The sequence below is a fragment of the Sinocyclocheilus anshuiensis genome, unplaced genomic scaffold (assembly GCF_001515605.1).
Source record: "Sinocyclocheilus anshuiensis isolate Anshui unplaced genomic scaffold, SAMN03320099.WGS_v1.1 scaffold1146, whole genome shotgun sequence".
Lineage (NCBI taxonomy): Eukaryota > Metazoa > Chordata > Actinopteri > Cypriniformes > Cyprinidae > Sinocyclocheilus > Sinocyclocheilus anshuiensis.
The window spans coordinates 425231-442808 of record NW_015539920.1 but is presented as its reverse complement, the minus strand read 5'-3'; the positions used below and the strand labels follow the sequence as shown (position 1 = coordinate 442808).

General features: G+C 35.0%; 1 protein-coding gene across 2 annotated transcripts in view; it reads left to right on the top strand.

The window, feature by feature from the left end:
- Window positions 1–17578, top strand: part of LOC107686510 (stromal interaction molecule 1-like) — a 45431-nt gene that overhangs the window by 2640 nt on the left and 25213 nt on the right. For both annotated transcript variants that reach the window (XM_016483548.1, XM_016483549.1), the window contains exons 2-4: window positions 2016–2146; window positions 9919–10049; window positions 15417–15531. In XM_016483548.1, the coding sequence (XP_016339034.1) occupies window positions 2026–2146; window positions 9919–10049; window positions 15417–15531 (367 nt within the window). In that variant the 5' untranslated portion in view covers window positions 2016–2025. The remainder of the gene's footprint in view (window positions 1–2015; window positions 2147–9918; window positions 10050–15416; window positions 15532–17578) is intronic.

The following is a 17578-nucleotide window of genomic DNA, read 5'->3' as shown; positions in this document are numbered from 1 at the left end:
GTGGTAAATCTCCATCACGTGCGGGCTTTCACATGGAGCAGCATTAACTACACAGAGCCGTTGTTCAAAATCACGATCATATTTTGCGCATGTTTCGCGCAGCTTGTCGGTGAACAACGGCTCTGTGTAGTTAATGCTGCTCCATGTGAAAGCCCACACGTGATGGAGATTTACCGCTGATTACAGAATGGATTTACTGACAAGATGCGAGTTAAATATCGCATGCGATTTATCGTGCAGCCCTAAAGCCTACATGCTTCCAAATGACAACAAACTTCATCACCAAAAATTGAGGTCATGTACATATATTGCGCGATAAGTCGATATATTGATTATTGCGACAGGCCTAGACGGAACTCACTAGAGAAGTGTGACATAATTTACCTCTGTAAATAAATACGAATTCACGTCTCGCGCACTTTAATGCCCTTTGAATGCAACGTGTACAAGTAGTAAAAAAGAAAAATGCACAAAGAACTTGTATGGAGATTTTCCATCTACAGATTTTTCCCTGACCTTCTTTTCTCTGTAAATTAAGGGTGCACACGTGCTGAAAAACACAATCACTACTCAGCACTCAGCAGTCAGATGTCTCATGTGAAGTCCACTTCGCAGGGTACTTACGGTCGAATAAGACAATGCTTGAATGCTGCTGCCTGAACAAGAAACCTCCTTACTGAAGTGAAAGTGTTGGCTGGTGTCACTATCTCGCGAACGCGCCGGCAGATCTCAACCAAATTCGGGGGATCCCTTCAGCTCGAGGAGCCCTCTCAACGCCACCCTCCGCGTGTCGGTAGCCCCCCGGGATCGCTAGATAGGTCAGCGCCGGACCGCAGATTTAACCGTGGGTAACTCCCGAACCCCGGGGGCTATCGACGTGGGGGTGGTCTCATTCGAAAGAGGGCCTCAAGACGTACACTCGATTCGCGTTCGAGAGGGTTCCTAGAGCTGAAGGGATCCCCTGAATTTGGTGCGGATCCGCCGTGCCGTTACGGAGATATGGCCGTTCAAAGTTTCAATGGTTTTCCATAGACTTAAGCTTTAAAGCATTTCATCCAGGTCGCCAGTAGCAAACAATGGAGCGCGCTCTGCTGGACAAACTAAGTAATTACACAATTTCAAGCATTTTATCTGCGTTTATATGCTCTGTAAAAAAAAAAATCGTATCTGCGGCATATTCGCCGATACCGATATATCGGCGACAGACTCATATCGGCTGATAATATCGGCTAAACGATATATCGGTCGGGCTCTAGTAATAATATGCAGGTCAATTACAGGAAGTGGATTTCAGCAAGGCATGAGTTAAAATGTTTAACCCACTGTATCTTAATTCCGTCAAATAACTAACATTGATTTAACACTTTTTACACTCTGCTTACTGAATGGGTTTTACCTTTATATTGTTCTAATTCTTTTATTTTTACCTGTTAGAAATGATGCATTTATAGCAAAAGTGTAAGTGGTGCCTACATTATTAATATTTTACAATATATTAGTACTATAAAATACTTTTAATATGTATTATAGAGTTAAAATAGAAAACTTTAAATTCAGAGGCACCATAAGTTTATACAGTATAGAAGAAAAATACTGAGCATCAAAAAAACAAAAAAAAACCCTTCAAAATGGGGACTTATCTATTACCTTTACTTTCAGGCAAAAAGAGAACTCTACTAAGCATGTGCAGAATGAGTGTCATAATTAAAGACATTAAAGCTGTGTCCAAAAGTATGTACTATTAGGTTTGAATGAAACTTACTTTGTGATCGTTAAAGAGGTATGTTCTGTATAGTATGAATATGGGTGGTATGAATGAAATTTGGACATGTTGCTCTTTTCACATGCTGTTTTCCATCTACTATATAGTGAGGAAGTAGGCTTATTCAGAGTGTTTTTCAGTTGTCTGTGTTCTTCCGTATATCATCTCAGGATTACTTTAATACATGACTTGACATGCAGGGTTGGATTGTTGGTTTGTTCACATGATCTTTCTCTCTCGTATCCCAAACCAGCTGTCCCACTATGGAGCTCAGCAGATTGGTGACTTTCTGGATTGTATGTATATGCTTCTTGTTGGAATGTCGAGCGGACAAATCCAATCATGTAAGCCCAGACCCCTTAACATCGGACAACGGTGTCTCAGGTGAGTTTGAACTGTTTGAATTATTATTTTACATTGGAGAAAAAGTAGCTGTGTCATCATAGATGAGAGCTGACGGCCTTATCAACAAACAAAATGTACTTCAGAGTGCTCTGTGCTTTGCAGTCCCTTGTGCCAGTGCTGTAGTCTAATTTAGAAATTGTATGGGGGTATAAATGTGGCCTGGCTGAGAATAGTAAGGGAATGCAATCTCTGTTAAGCACTGTCCTTACTTGTGGCAGCATGTCAAATGAAGGTGCCAAGAGCATCATAGCGCATACAATTGCTTCTGTAATGTGTTTTAGGCCCATATAAAGGGTGGCTTGTCCTTAAAGTTCATACGAGTTGACTTTTAAGTGATGATTGGGATCTGTTGCTTCTTGCCCGGATGCTTGCTCTATGAAACAAACCAGTTTCAGTCATACTTGTGGCAGCATGTCAAATGAAGGTGCCAAGAGCATCATAGCGCATACAATTGCTTCTGTAATGTGTTTTAGGCCCATATAAAGGGTGGCTTGTCCTTAAAGTTCATACGAGTTGACTTTTAAGTGATGATTGGGATCTGTTGCTTCTTGCCCGGATGCTTGCTCTACGAAACAAACCAGTTTCAGTCAAAAGGGGGGAAGGGGGGACTTTTCTGTTTTAATTCTGATTTTCTGTTGTAATTCGAATCAGTTCTGATTTTGGCATGAAGTTTATTTTAAAAGTCATGGAAAAAAATGTGATTTCCAGGCCTTGAAAATTATGCAATAATGTGAAAATATTTGTTTTTAGTTACACTCAAAGAACAAAAAATGAGAAGGTGTCGTTTTATTAAGCTATTGCTGCACGTTTCTTTGTGAAATTGAAATATAAAATATAAATATGTAGGATCTCTGTCTTCGAACGGACCCACTTATACTATTGAGTCACATGAAACAATCACATTCCATTGAGACAAACTAAAATTCATGTTTCATTTATAAAGAATCATTGTTTGGTGTCATATAATTTTAAGGTTAAAACTTTTGCCAAAGATCCCTTGCTGCCTAGCTCGTAGCTTACTCATAATAATTACTATAATAGCTTATAACTTATCAAAACATGTATTAACCCGTGGCCAGGGAAAATACAAAGATTCAAGTTGTTAAAATACACTAAGAATCACCGGCTCGCTGGATGACCCTTGATTTAAAGTGTAAACTATCGAATTTGGAATCCGGTCTAATCAGGTTGAATTCGAATCTTCAGATCCTCTCAAGTCCTCTCAAAACCTGAATGAAATAATAATAATTAATTCCCTTACAAATGAGTTAATTTCATTACAAATATAACAAAACTAAATAGAAATTTTAAAACAAACCCCAAATCAAAAAGTTACACAAATAAAATAAATCTCTTAATATGAACAAACTAAGGCTTTGTCTGTGCTCTTTCCATTTAAAAATCGGAGGCAACCACTGGATTTTAATCATGATCCAAATAGGCATGGGCCGGTATGAGATTTTGACAGTATGATAACCTTAAGCAAAAATATCACGGTTTCACGGTATCACGGTATTGTCATTACAGCTCTAAAATGTGTTATTTTTAAATGACTGGGTAAAACATTTTATTGATGATTTTTGTGTTTTAATTATTAATCTTATTTGCTTCCTTCCGTAACTTATTTATGGAGCACAACGCAAATGTTAAGTGGACAATTTTCTTAATGCAGTTGCTGTATACATATAGCTAGCATTATTATATGTGAACCTGGGTGATGTTTAAGTTATATTTGTCTGTCATCAATCACGTTCTGCCTCAATGGCTCTTGTGCAATTCAACTTAAAGATGTAAAAAAGTTGTCTTTTACAATGAATAGCTATGGCTTTCTGGTGTTCTTGCTTTTCCGTGTTATGTTAGTGAATCAAACCGTCTGATCTTGATTGCAGTGTAATGACTTAAGAGCCCTTTGGGAAAACTGCCTAAAGTCTAGAGTGCATTTCAAAGCTTTTGTTGAACTGGAATAGAGCCCAGTCATTAAATGACAATACATCATCCGGCTACTGGTTGAATGAGCTGTACTGTATGTGTCCACCATATTTCACACAACATTTTGCACTGAATTGACCTGTAAAGTCACCTGTAACTTTGCAAATCGATCCAGGTCTACAATTCCAATCAATAGTATGCTATGCTTGGTATTTGTAGTAGTAACACATGGTTATTTTGCATCTTTAATGCATATTTGTGTATGAGTGGTGTACTTTTAGCATACTATAGTGATAAAGACATTGAAAATTGAAGCTGGTATTACTTCCACTTCATTCATCACATTGGAAATGAAAGGTCAAGTTTATACTACACGTTTTAGTAAATGTAGCAGATAACCTGGGTATCTTGTGCATGCAGAGAATGTGAATACTCTATATACACACACACACACACACACACACGTACATACTGCAAAGATAAAGTAGCATGTTAGCATGCTATTCTGAATGTAAACATAACCTTGTTCTGTCTCTCACTGTGGGAAATAACATACCATAGGTGTTTGTTATTTTTCAGCTGAAACCGATTAATGTAAATATTTTATAAGGGTAATAAGTTTGCAAAACAAATTATCATGCTGTATTATCATGCAGTATGCTACCGGTGTGTATTTCTGAGCAGGTTGGGCTCGTTGCTTTAAATTTCAGTAGCTGTGACTTTAGAATCATGTATGGGTGTTTTACAATGCTTATATTTCTATATTTAAGATATTTTATTCTTTGCATCAGGCACAAGTGTGTTTGATGGCATTAAAATAACAGGCCAAGTCACTTATATAGACAGTATAAAGTCACAAGCGTTCAAGGAATTTGGTCACAAGCGTTCAAGGAAGTTTGGGGTTTCAGTTTTTTTTTTTTCTCTTCCCCCTTCTAACCATGATATTGCTACAAACTCGTGACAAAATGACAAGAAAGTGGTTTATGAATTAATGTTAATCTTCCAACACCTCTATAGTGTACCTTTATTCAATAAGAACACATTAAATTGATCAAAAGTGACAGTAAAGACATTTACAATGTTAAAAACTATTTAAATTTAAAATTATTGCAAGTCATCAAAAGTCCTGAAAACAAAATCCTGAGAAAATGTATCAAGGTTTCCAAAAAAGCAGCACAACTGCTTTCAACAATAGTAAGAATATCTCTTGAACACCAGGGTTATTAAATATAACTAAAACCATAAAAAAATTGTGTTACTTGATATAAAATAAACTTTACAACATTTCTCATTTTCATTTAGTTTATAGTGATGTAAAAAATAGCTAAAATAAAAATAAAAATTAATGTAAACCATTAAAAAATTGTCAAAAACACATCAATATTTTTAAAACTTTAACTAAAATTAAAATGAAAACAGAAAATATAAAATAAAAACTATTTCAAAATACTGATTAAAAACTATAATTGTAACTCTGATACTGAAATAACACCAAATCAGCATATTGGAATGATTTCTGAAGGATGAAGACTAGAGTAATGGCTGCTGAAAATTCGGTTTTGCCATCACAGGAATAAATTACATTTTAAAATATATTCAAATAGAAAACAGTTATTTTGAATTGTAGTAATGTTTCACATCATTACTGTTTTTACCATATTCTTTATCAAAAAAGGCAGTCTTGATGAGCATAAGATACTTTTTTCAAAAAGTTCAAGAAGTCTTACCGACCTCAAACTTTTGAACAGTAGTGTATGTCCTAAAACTTCAGCTCTTATCCCATTTTATAAAATATTTCTTGACCACATCAGCCTCTCTGTGATCAAAAACTCTTTCAAGCTTCAGCAGAGAGGATCAGTACCCACCACGCCTCGCAGGCCTTGATCTTTGGAACTTGCTGTGCGTGTCAGGTCTGAGAACCGCACCGATGGACGGTCAGGCTTCAGACAGTACAAAACTCATGCCACTGGTCGGCCTGGATTTGTTTCCAGTCTTATTGGAGAAGACAATGTTCCACAGTTGGTGCGCTAGTTTTCAGCCTCCCAAAAATGGCAGCCGGCCCCTCATCTCCTGAGTCCTGTCTGTTATATAACGGCAGATTGACAGAAAATAACTAGTGGCTTGTTGTCCTCTTTCTTTCGTTTTTTTAGAGATGAAATCTGTTATATCAAGTTTATTTGATGATTTACTTTGTCTTGACTAGCTAGACTATTATAATTGTTGTAAGGGGACTTTTGCATTACATAACTGTATTCACTGAACTCTGATTAGATACAGAGTCATGTTTCTTACAAAGGCAGTGTTCAGGGCTTTGACCAGTGCTTTTGATCTTAGGCTTGTTTAGGTTATATAAAACACTTTATATGGGACAACAGCTGGTAACCAAAAGCCAGATAGATACTCTACGCAAGTATGCAAATGCTTTGCAAGTGTGCCGTCCTATTCTTAATTTTTCTTGTCACTATTCTCGGGGGGTCGATAGAGTTTTCTTGCTGTTATTTTGGTAGTTAACTATAAGCGTGTCTAGCTGAGTTTTCTCCAAACTGTTGCATACCATGACCTGAAAAAGAGAACTGATGGGTTATGCAACATGTCTTGATGTGGCAATTTTGCTAAATGTGTGTTGTTCAATTAATTTCTTTCTGATATATTATGACGAAATGCAATCAAGCTTTTGTAGCATTGCATATCTGTACTAGGGTAATGTAAGTTTTGGACCTAAAAGTTACAATAATGCAGTGTAATCTTTTTTTTTTTTTTTATATGTTGTTTTGATGCAATCTGGTTGAAACATCTCATTTGTGCTTGGATTAAAATTATATATAAATATAATATGAATTATTATTATTTTTAATATTTATTCACATTTTGTGTATATACACTACCATTCACAAGTTTTTTTTGGAAGAAATTAATACTTCTATTCTGCAAGGATGCATTAAATAATCAAAAGTTATTTAAAGACGTTTATAATGTTATAAAATATTTCTGTTTTAAATAAATGCTGTTCTTTTGAACTTTTTAATCACTGAAAAAAAGTATCACGCAACATTAAGCAGCACAACTGTGTTCAACATTGATAATAATAAGAAATGTTTCTTGAGCAGCAAATCAGCATATTAAAATGATTTCTGAAGGATCATGTGACACTGAAGACTGAAGTAATGATGCTGAAAATTCAGCTTTGCATCACAGGAATTAATCACATTTTAAAATCTATTACAATAGAGAGAGGTAGTTTAAATTGTACCAAGTTCTGCTGTATTCTACTGTATTTTTGCTCAAATAAATACAGCATTGGTGAGCGACTACTTTCAAAAACATTCTTTTGAATGGTAGTTTGTGCAAATTCTAAAAGTATTATTTAGGGAAAAACAATGTAACACTTTTTTTGTTGTTGTTGGAAGTGGGCTTATTTGCTATATCAACATGCAGTAACAGTGACACATTTAACAGTGTCCCAGAAGAGACCCTCCTCTTGAAATCCGATCACAGGACATCACAGGAGATGTTACTAGGCAGGAGACTAGCATGTTACTAACGGGTGTAAAGCAGCAATCTATCTTTGCTGATCACTTGTGATTACATCGCCCGAGACAAGTAGTTGAGCAACAAATAGATATTGCTCAATTTCTTCAGGTTTGATCAATTTGTTTTGAGTACAGCCTGGTATTCAAGACGATACATCTAATATAAAGGTTGTAGTTCATTCTACTTGGTAAGTGATACATTTCAGAAACCAAGTATGCTTCTTTTCATGTCCATTTACCAGCCCCCAACCTCGTTCCCAATCATCTACCAAGCCTTCAGGGTGACTTTGATAGGCTTAGATAGACTTCTGTCTCTGTACCTTGAGAGCTTTAAGAGACGTCTCCTCTTAAGTTTCTAAATGTATTGTGTTATGAAAAGACAGACGCCAAGGTTTATTTCTGCAGCTCATGGATCTCTTGGACCGGTTCCTTTGTGTTATAACACTCTGATATACACAAACACGACCGGATGCATCACAGCCTACATCAGTCTCTCTAGTACCACATGCTCTGAGCTGATAAAGTTCCCACTCGTGAACGTTCACAAGAACTACTGCAGGTTCGCTCGGCACAAACCAGAGCTTTCCTGGCCCTCAGAACCTTGAATGTGGTAACACAACAGCTGTGCAGATTTGCGGCCTAAAAATAGTTGTTTGCTAGTTTTAGTTAATACCACAGACTAGTCTATTTTTAGCCCCCCTAGGACACAGTGGGATTTGGAGAAGGCTGTTTAGAAGCACTTCTGAATTCTGAAATTTGATCCGGTGCTATCATTTTAAGTCTTTATTAGCACGCAATGTTCTCATTGAAGAGTGCTTTGTTGCCCCCGACAATTAAGTTAACTATTGCTAAGGCAACAGGCCATATGTGACCTTGGACCACAAAACCAGTCATAAGGGTCAGTTTTTTGAAATTGAGATTTATACATCATCTGGAAGCTGAATACATAAGCTTACCATTGATGTATGGTTTGTTAGGATAGGACAACATTTGGCCGAGATACAACTATTTGAAAATCTGGAATCTGAGGGTGCAAACAAATCTAAATACTGAGAAAATCGCCTTTAAAGTTGTCCAAATGAAGTTCTTAGCAGTGCATATTACTAATCAAAAATTAAGTTTTAATATATCTACAGTAGGAAATTTACAAAATATCTTCATGGAACATGATCTTTACTTAATATCCTAATGATTTTTGGCATAAAAGAAAAATCAATAATTTTGACCCATACAATGTATTTTTGGCTATTGCTACAAGTATACCCCAGCGACTTAAGACTGGTTTTGTGGTCCAGGGTCACATATTGGGTTTTTATCTCACCTTTATTTCCAAAGAGGCACTCTTTTATTGTTTGATGTGGTCCTGTTGAATGCACTAGTTCTAAATTAAAAACCAATAAAGCTTCAATATTGTAGGATGGTGTAATGGTTAAAGATCTTGGCTGGTAACCGAAAGACTGCAGGTTTGAAACTCACAAGGACCTTTCATCATTGTGACATTAAACAAGGCACTTAATCCCAGGTTGCACTCGTGACGTGGAACATAACGTAAGTGATAAAAGCATCTGCAAAATGAGTACTTGCAACTTAGTAATCGTGAATTGCCTTTTGCATCTCTACTTCCATAACTTTACTTCCATAATTTGATGTATTGTTGTGTGAAACAGGATAATAAACTAGGAAAAATATATGACAAGGCTTTATTTTATCTATCAGGAATTGTATAAAGTGGATATAAAAAAATTGTAAAAAGTGGATGTTTGATACAAGGGATGGACCTAGTCCTAATAATACGTTGCCAGAACAATTAGTGTTTCACCAATAAATTGCCAAGACTAGTATATAGCAACCCATATTTGGTATTTTTAAAATGATTTGCATCAAGTTTTTCTGTTTGGCCGCTAGGTTTTAGAAGCGGTATAGAATATATATATAATTTATTTTTTGTCTAATATATTATTTAACATAACTGTTAAAGAAAATAAATGATATATGCAAAAGTAATATAGCATTTTGATTCATTTTAATTTTAATTTTCCATATATTATATAAAATATAGATGTCATTGCAGCAATTGTTGTGCATGTTATTTGCTGTCTTTAAATGATATAGTGTGAAATCATATTTCAGTTTTGCCAGCCATCAGCCTGGTCTCTAAGATATTGGCTTTGGCATTTCATTTAAAGATTACAAGGATCCGGAACATGAATTATAAATATAATAAATGAGAGGTAATTTAAGAATTTGCCTTATTTTAGTATCTCACTAACTGTGTCTGTCTCTTTTCTTCAGAGCTTTGCCGCATTGACGAGCTGTTCTGCCAGGATGAGAACGCCATTCTCAGTTTTGAGGCCATCCGCAGCATTCACAAGCAAATGGACGACGATGCCAATGGGAATGTGGATGTTGTGGAAACCGATGGGGTCAGTGAATTACTTCGAAAGCTGCTTCTGAGTGGCCAACTTTTGGTTAATTAGGCAGATTGACCTTTGTTCTCTTCTAACCTCACTCTCAGTGTGGTTGATTAAGCAGCTGATTAATTTTTCTCATAGCATTAACTTTCAACTCAGCATGATGGTGAATGAGTAAGCTGCAGCAGGCTAATAGGTATCCTGATGCTTGTTGCTGCTTGTGATATTAGGTTTATTTTATGTTTTTAATTTTACAAGCTATCTGTTCATTTACCCTATGGTATACAACAGTGACTGCCATGGTTTTGGAAGTATTTTTCAAATTTATTTTCTGCAAAAATTCATGAACCATTACAGCTAGCTCAGAGATTATTAAAAAAATTACAAATTTTGGTTTAAAGCATAAAAAGATGTATATCTCTATAAAATATAAAAAAGTATATAAACATGAAAAAAGGTACAAGGCTGTATTACATTTTTTTTTATTAATGAATTAACTACGTAATGCATTTTACTCTATTATAATATTTTAAATTAATTATATATATATTTACTAGATATGTGTATATATTATTATATTTATATATTATATAAAATCAGTTATATAGTCATTATTGAGTAAAAATAAACATGTGTAAAACGAATATTATATATTAATAACAATATTTTTACAGGTTAATCAGGATTGTTATTATCTTTTTTTTTTTATATATTACTTTTTTTCTGTAATTATTGGATAATGGATTATGTAATTCTTTACTGACAATTTTGCGTATTTAATGAATGGAATGAATGGGATTTGTCCTGTCTAATGCTCTTTCCAGTGATCTGGGTTTGTTAAAGCATTAGTACATGATGAATTGTATCAGCCTATGTGACGTAGTGCAGCAATGTGTGTCATGGTTGGTGTTATTTTGCTCTTTGGGCTGCAAGATGCAGGAAACATTTCTGCAGGAAACCAGAAGCCTCCTCACGGTGCTATTCTGAGTCAGGTGGTCTGCAGAGGCCATAACCGCTAATTCAGACCCATGTGTAGGCGTCTCTCAGAAAGAGTGCTCATCTAGGATCAGCCTGACCTGTCACTAAATAAATCCACTGATTACAAGGGATAAAAGACAGAGGAGTTACTAGTCAAAATCTACACTTGTGCATGTCATTTGTCATGTGTTTTTGACCTTCATCTTAAAGAGTTTTGCCCAACTGGTTATGAGACAATGCATCTGTCAGCGTTCTACCGCTCAAGGATATGATATTCACAGTCTTGTGAAATGACATATTTTTGCTCGTTTTCTCAGCAGTTAACACTAGTCACATCTCAGATGTCTGTGAGCTCCAGAAACTAACACGAGGCATTGGTTTCACTACTAGTCAGGAGTAAGAATAAGTCAAGATAGTTATGATACTAATTACCCAAAAACCAACTTGTCAATTAGTTTATCTAGATGTTTTAATGCAGTAGTTTTTAGTAGAAGTAGTAAATATTTTTAGCGGCATATCCTGTTTATTTTTAATGTATGTGCACAGCTATTTTTAACTAGAATGTGGAAGGCTTCCAGTGTCAGCTGTTATTTTAGGTTTTACAAATCAGTATTTGTTATCATATTATTTTAATTAATTATCATAGTTATAATCACACTAGTTTATAGTGCACATTTGACTGTTTACCTACACTTGATATCCTTCAAGTAATATATCTCAACTGGCCAATGAATTAGGCATCTTGCACATTTACAGGAAATAGCTTGTGTTCGCATTGAAAAAAATGTTTGCGTTTTATGTAGTTTTCTTTCAAGTAACATTGTTATAGGGCTGCACGATTAATCGAATGTGATTGTCATGTGTATCTTGCCAGTAAAGCCAGTTCTGTGGATATTAGTAAATCTCCAGCACGTGCTTTCAGATGGAGCAGCATTTACTACACAGAGCTGTAGTTCACTGACAAGCTATGCAGACGATTTAATCGCGCGATTATGAAATAGAAGAAATCGTTCTGCGATTATGAAAGCTGTTTGCGTAGTCACTTCATAATGTCAGTCAAGTGTTTAAAAAAAAAATCTTTCTGTGAGATGTTGTGGCTTCTTACACAGAATAAGGCACACAACATATTTCATAGTATTCTATTAAAGGCATTGCATTATTATATAATTTATTATAAGGAAAATTATAATAAGAAGAACTCAAATAAACCATATATTGTTATAGTAGTTTGTTTATTAGTCACGTTGAATTAATGAAAGCAGTTAAATCTTCTGCTTATTCAGCAACCGCTATAGAAATTTCCTGATTTGTTCAGCGGGGCGTACTTGGAGTTTCAGCGCGAGAGCGCCCTCTGGCCTTCGGATGGAGATTTACTACTGATCACAGAACCGTGCTTCACTGAAAGATATGCATGACAATCGCAGCTTCTGGCTAATCGCGATTTAATTTCGATTAATCGTGCAGCCCTAGATTGTTAAAGCCGTGCACTTTCAAGCAGACATCTTTAGGGGTTGCATTGCATCTTATGTTGTTTTAGAGGTTCCCTCCTTTAGCATTTTGTTAACTCTATAAATACTATTTGATACATGATTTTTAGGATTCTAAATGGTCAACACGATCAAAACATTGCTGAAAAGCCTGTTGTACACAATCCTCCACATGCATTTTGCCCTCTGATTGATAGTTCATACTTTTTTAATTTGTGAAAGGCCTTTTTATAAAGTAAGCATAAGAATAACTTGTAACACTTTAGTATAGGGACCAATTCTCACTATTAACTAGTAACAACCTTACCAACTATTAATAAGCAGCACATTAGGAGTTTATTGAGGCAAAAGTTGTAGTAAATGGTTTGTTAATAGCGAGAATTGGACCTTAAAATAAAGTGTGACCAAATAACTTTTAAATTAGTAATATTTCAAGATAAACATTTACTGGACTGAAGCAACTTAGGCTTACTTGTTTTGTTTTTTTTTTCATTCAAATTTCATTCAACTGAAAAATCATTCAAATTTAAATATCAAATATGATACATCAGGCTTTTGATGAATGTTTATTTGTTCATCTGTCAAGCATCATTTTTGCATTGCATTATGTTTTGCCCCCTACAATAAAAACTACAGAGCTTTGATAATAAAACTAATTTAAATAAAACTATTAAAATTTTATCTTACTAAGACATACTGTTTTAAAAATCAAATTGATTTACATTACAAACATCAGAATTTAATCTTAATCTTTGGTCATATAAATAACATCTGCACCAAATTACATATATTTGCTCAGTTTGGGCCTCTGAATGAAATTGAGGTTTGTTTGTTTGTTTGTTAAAAAAAAAAAAATCTGACTATTTCATACAGGTTAAGTTAGAATTAGCCTTATAAGTTTTTAATGTTTTTCAGTGAACCTGCATTGTTTCATTGTACTGCAATCTGTTTTTCTCTTTCACCCACATTAAGTTAGCCTAGCTGCTACCAAATGTGAAATAGCCCACTAGCTAACATTAAGCAACATTAGCCCACTCAAAACCGCAATGAAAGACAATTCCCGACAGACTAGGGCTGTTCATTCTTTCAGCAATATGTTCCTAAGCAATAAACTCACACGTACGCCTTTTGTACCATCTCTCTTTTATGAATGGTATCCAAAATCTCTGATGCTGCTTTTGAACCAGTGGCCGTTTGCCCAAGAAAAGCCGGTCATCATGTTCGTTGGGTGTCATTTTGGAAGCATACGCAGGGCCTGCCCCTCCCTGGCATCCTTTCAGTCGCGCGATATGTTGTGTAGGCGTGCTGTCCTGCTGCATCCAGCATTCTCAAAGCAGCATCAAGGCAAATCCCACGGAATGGCAACCACAGATTTGCAAGCATCCTGATATTCTTGTGAGAGTCGGTTTTCCAAAATCTCAAAATGATGATTTGATGGCATGTAGTGCAGTTTACAGTCAGAAAATTTAACTGATAGAAACGGTTGCGCTGCGTTCAGTGTCGGTTTCCACACAGCAGTCTTGCTCATCTTGCTCGACACTTGTCTTTGAGTGGGCAAGTCGATGAATGTCTTGGCCTTTATCTGAAAACCATGACTCATTTTCTTTTTTTTATGCCTTGGTGACGGCGTTTCCAGTGAAATTGTGGATTTTAATTATTGCCGCTGTGGGAAAAAGCCAAGCATCTCTACATGTTTTGATATGTCAGTCATAAGCCATTATGAATGCTGTTAAAACAGCAAATTTGATTTCAAGAAAGCAGGTGTCGTTTGTCAGGTGTATCTAAATATTTACACATTTATGACAAATCTCCCACAGTGGTTGCAGTTTAACCACAGTTTGAAGCTCTTACCAGCTTAAATATTCTGTGAACTGCACTCTAACCTTCTGTTGCGTTTTGTTGTGTAATCAGTTTTGCCATCTGCTGTGTCTGAGCAAACAGAGCCTTTGCTCTCTATATGTTCAGAAAACCCAATGGTATTAATAGACCCAGAATGTCTCAAAACATCATGCCGTCTACATGTAAGATAGTTTATATCCTGTGGGTTGGCTGTTAAATGTTCCCTAGAGTAAACAGTTTATTGTCATTGAATTATGTTCTGGTCATTTGCTCATGATGGTCAAACAAACTGTCATTTTCGCTCCAGTAAGTTTTTGAGTTGGGCAGGACTATCGGCTTGGAAACCAAGCGACTAACAAAATGTAGTATTGCTGGTCATAGCCGGGTTATGATCCAAGTCCCTACACAGTGTCTGTTAAGACTGTAAAGGCTTTCGTTATCCATTAGCAAAAATATGTATTTATTTATTTATTGTTATATTTTTAATATTATTTTGTTTTATGGTATTTATATTTATTAGATTTTTGGTGTTTTAATTTAATTTAAACATTTTTTTAATTGATTTTTTTTTTATTTTTGTATTTTTATAGTATTGTTTTATGTATTTTGGTTTATTTTTGGTATTATATCTTTATTTTGTTATGTTATTATTTATTATTATTATTATATATTATTATATTATTTAGTTTTATATATGTTTTTTACTTTTTTATTTCATATATTATTTTATTGTCATCTGATATAATCACTGTATCACTATGGTTATTTTTAAGGGCTGCATTAAGTGTCTGCTTAATTTTGTGCTGTTGTGCACAAACAAATTATTCTACACACCTTTTTTTTCCATTTTTTTTGTTTTTTTTACACCTCCATCTAAAGGTCTTTATAAAGGAAATGTAAAAATAAATACATCTCTGCTCTCAAGCTCTTTATAAAGGAAACATAAAAAAAAAAAAATCTCTGCTAGTGGAGAATAAAGCGATCATATTTAATGTTTTCACTTTCTTCTGAATGCACTGGTATCCTTGAGTTGCTAATTGGAATAGATTTCATTTTGTTCCCTGTTATCCAACAGTTTTTAAGAGAGGACCTCAACTACCATGACCCCAAAGCCAAGCACAACAGTTTCCACGGTGACGACCAGCTTATAAGCGTGGAGGACCTGTGGAATGCCTGGAAGAGTTCGAAAGGTGAGCGCAACTCTTTCATACTGACCCATTAATGCAGAAAGCTGCTCGTCATGCTTTTCTCACATGCAGTGGAATATGTTGTACCTTTTATTGAAAAACAGCTCATCGGTTGACATTTGCTAATGCAGACTCACATTCTTAGAAGGTTTTTGCTGACTTGAATACATCAAAGTCAGATTTTTTTTACGTTAAGTTTTTTTTTTTCAGTCGACTGCACAATGTGCCTTAAACTGTACAGCTGGATAAAATGCTGTGGCGGTTATAGGTTAATTAAAATATATCCCAGATTCATTCTGTGATACCACATGTTTTTTTTACCATGGTATTTCTGGACATGTATTGTAATAACATGATTTTCTTTTAAGTTACTTGGCCATGTTAATATGATGGTGAATCAATATTCATAATATTTATTTTATTTCACAGTACAACTGTAAAATTTCAATACAATATTTATTATTATTATTGTACTTAATTATACATTTATTTTACATTGAAATATTACAACATAAATATGTATTTTATTTTTAGTAGTAATAGTAATAATAATAATAATGAAAATTGAAATCCTAATGTAACATGGTACAATCATAATGCTAGGACATGGTACTTTTATGTAGGGCATGTGTTGTTAAGTGTTAACTTAAATGGGCCTCTTAACAGCAGGCGTGTGAACGCTTAGGGAGCCACTTTTCAGTGGTTTTCAACACCTCCTCCAAATCCAGATAAACTCCAGATCCGCTCCAGAACACTCAACATGTGCGTCCTGCCCATACATGTGAGTGCGGCCTTGGTAAAACTAAAGCTAAAGGGAATAAAAGTGTGCTGCTTGCTGCAGTGGATATACTGCTGCACAATGCAGTGATTGTGGACCGAAATGTCACAGGTTTGTTTCTGAAAGAAAAAGAAACCATGCTGAATTATTAAGTAACTATATATTCGTGTAAAGTTAGGACAACATAATAAATTGGCCTATCGAGTTTCAAAATGAAGGAGAAAACACTTCCCATTTATTTTGTCGTTAAGGTAAGAGGCTGATATCAACATGAGCGGTTTGCATGACCTCATTCTCAAATCATGAACAAAACTATGCGGGTTAACATAAAATACTCGTTATTCAGCAACCAACTTGTCAGTTAGAAATGTAACTATATTATTTTTATTGTCTAAATTGGAAGCAATAAACATATTGTGACTGCGTCATTGATTATCCCTTTATAATTTATGCAGTGATAATTTAGTGCAATAAAAGGTTATTTACACTACCATTTAAAAGTTTGGAGTCAGTAAGATTTATTTGTTTATTTATTTATTTGGTTATTAATATTTTCCTTCAGCAAGTACTTACTAAACTGATCAAAAGTGACAGGAAAGACATTTATAATGTTACAGAAGATTTTTTTTTTTAAATAAATGCTGTTCTGTTGAACTTTCTATTCATCAAAGGCTCCTGAAAAAAATTTACATTTAAAATAAAACATTTAAACTCCAAACTTTTGTACAGTAGTGCAGGTTATAGTTATTTAGCCTATTTATATATTAAATCTGTTATTTAGTTGTTTTGACTTTTATATGTTAAATCTGTTATCCTGTTTAATGGTTGCACTGAGTTTCAACATACAGTATATTGCTAAAAAAAAAAAAAACTTTTGAAAGTATAGGCTAAAACATCCCTTATAATGAATGACCGAAAAGTCACACTTACTATGTGCACTTCATTCAAATGAAAATGACATGGCAAGTCAAGCGCATTGTATTATGGGAGTGCATGATTGCATCATGCATGTGTTCTGGTTTGGCAAATATTCTTGGATCTGACAATAAACCCTCCACAATGTCTGTCTAGGGTTCAGACGTTCTCTCAGTGTTTCCTCTGCTCCTCACTTTCTCTGTCTCTTTTTAATTCTCTCTCTGGTCTGTTTTATCCTGCATTGCAGCTCTTCCTCAAACCACATCTGAAGAGCCAAGGCTATGAAACACACACACACACACACACACACACACACACACACACACACACCTATCCTTGTGGGGACTCTCCATAGGC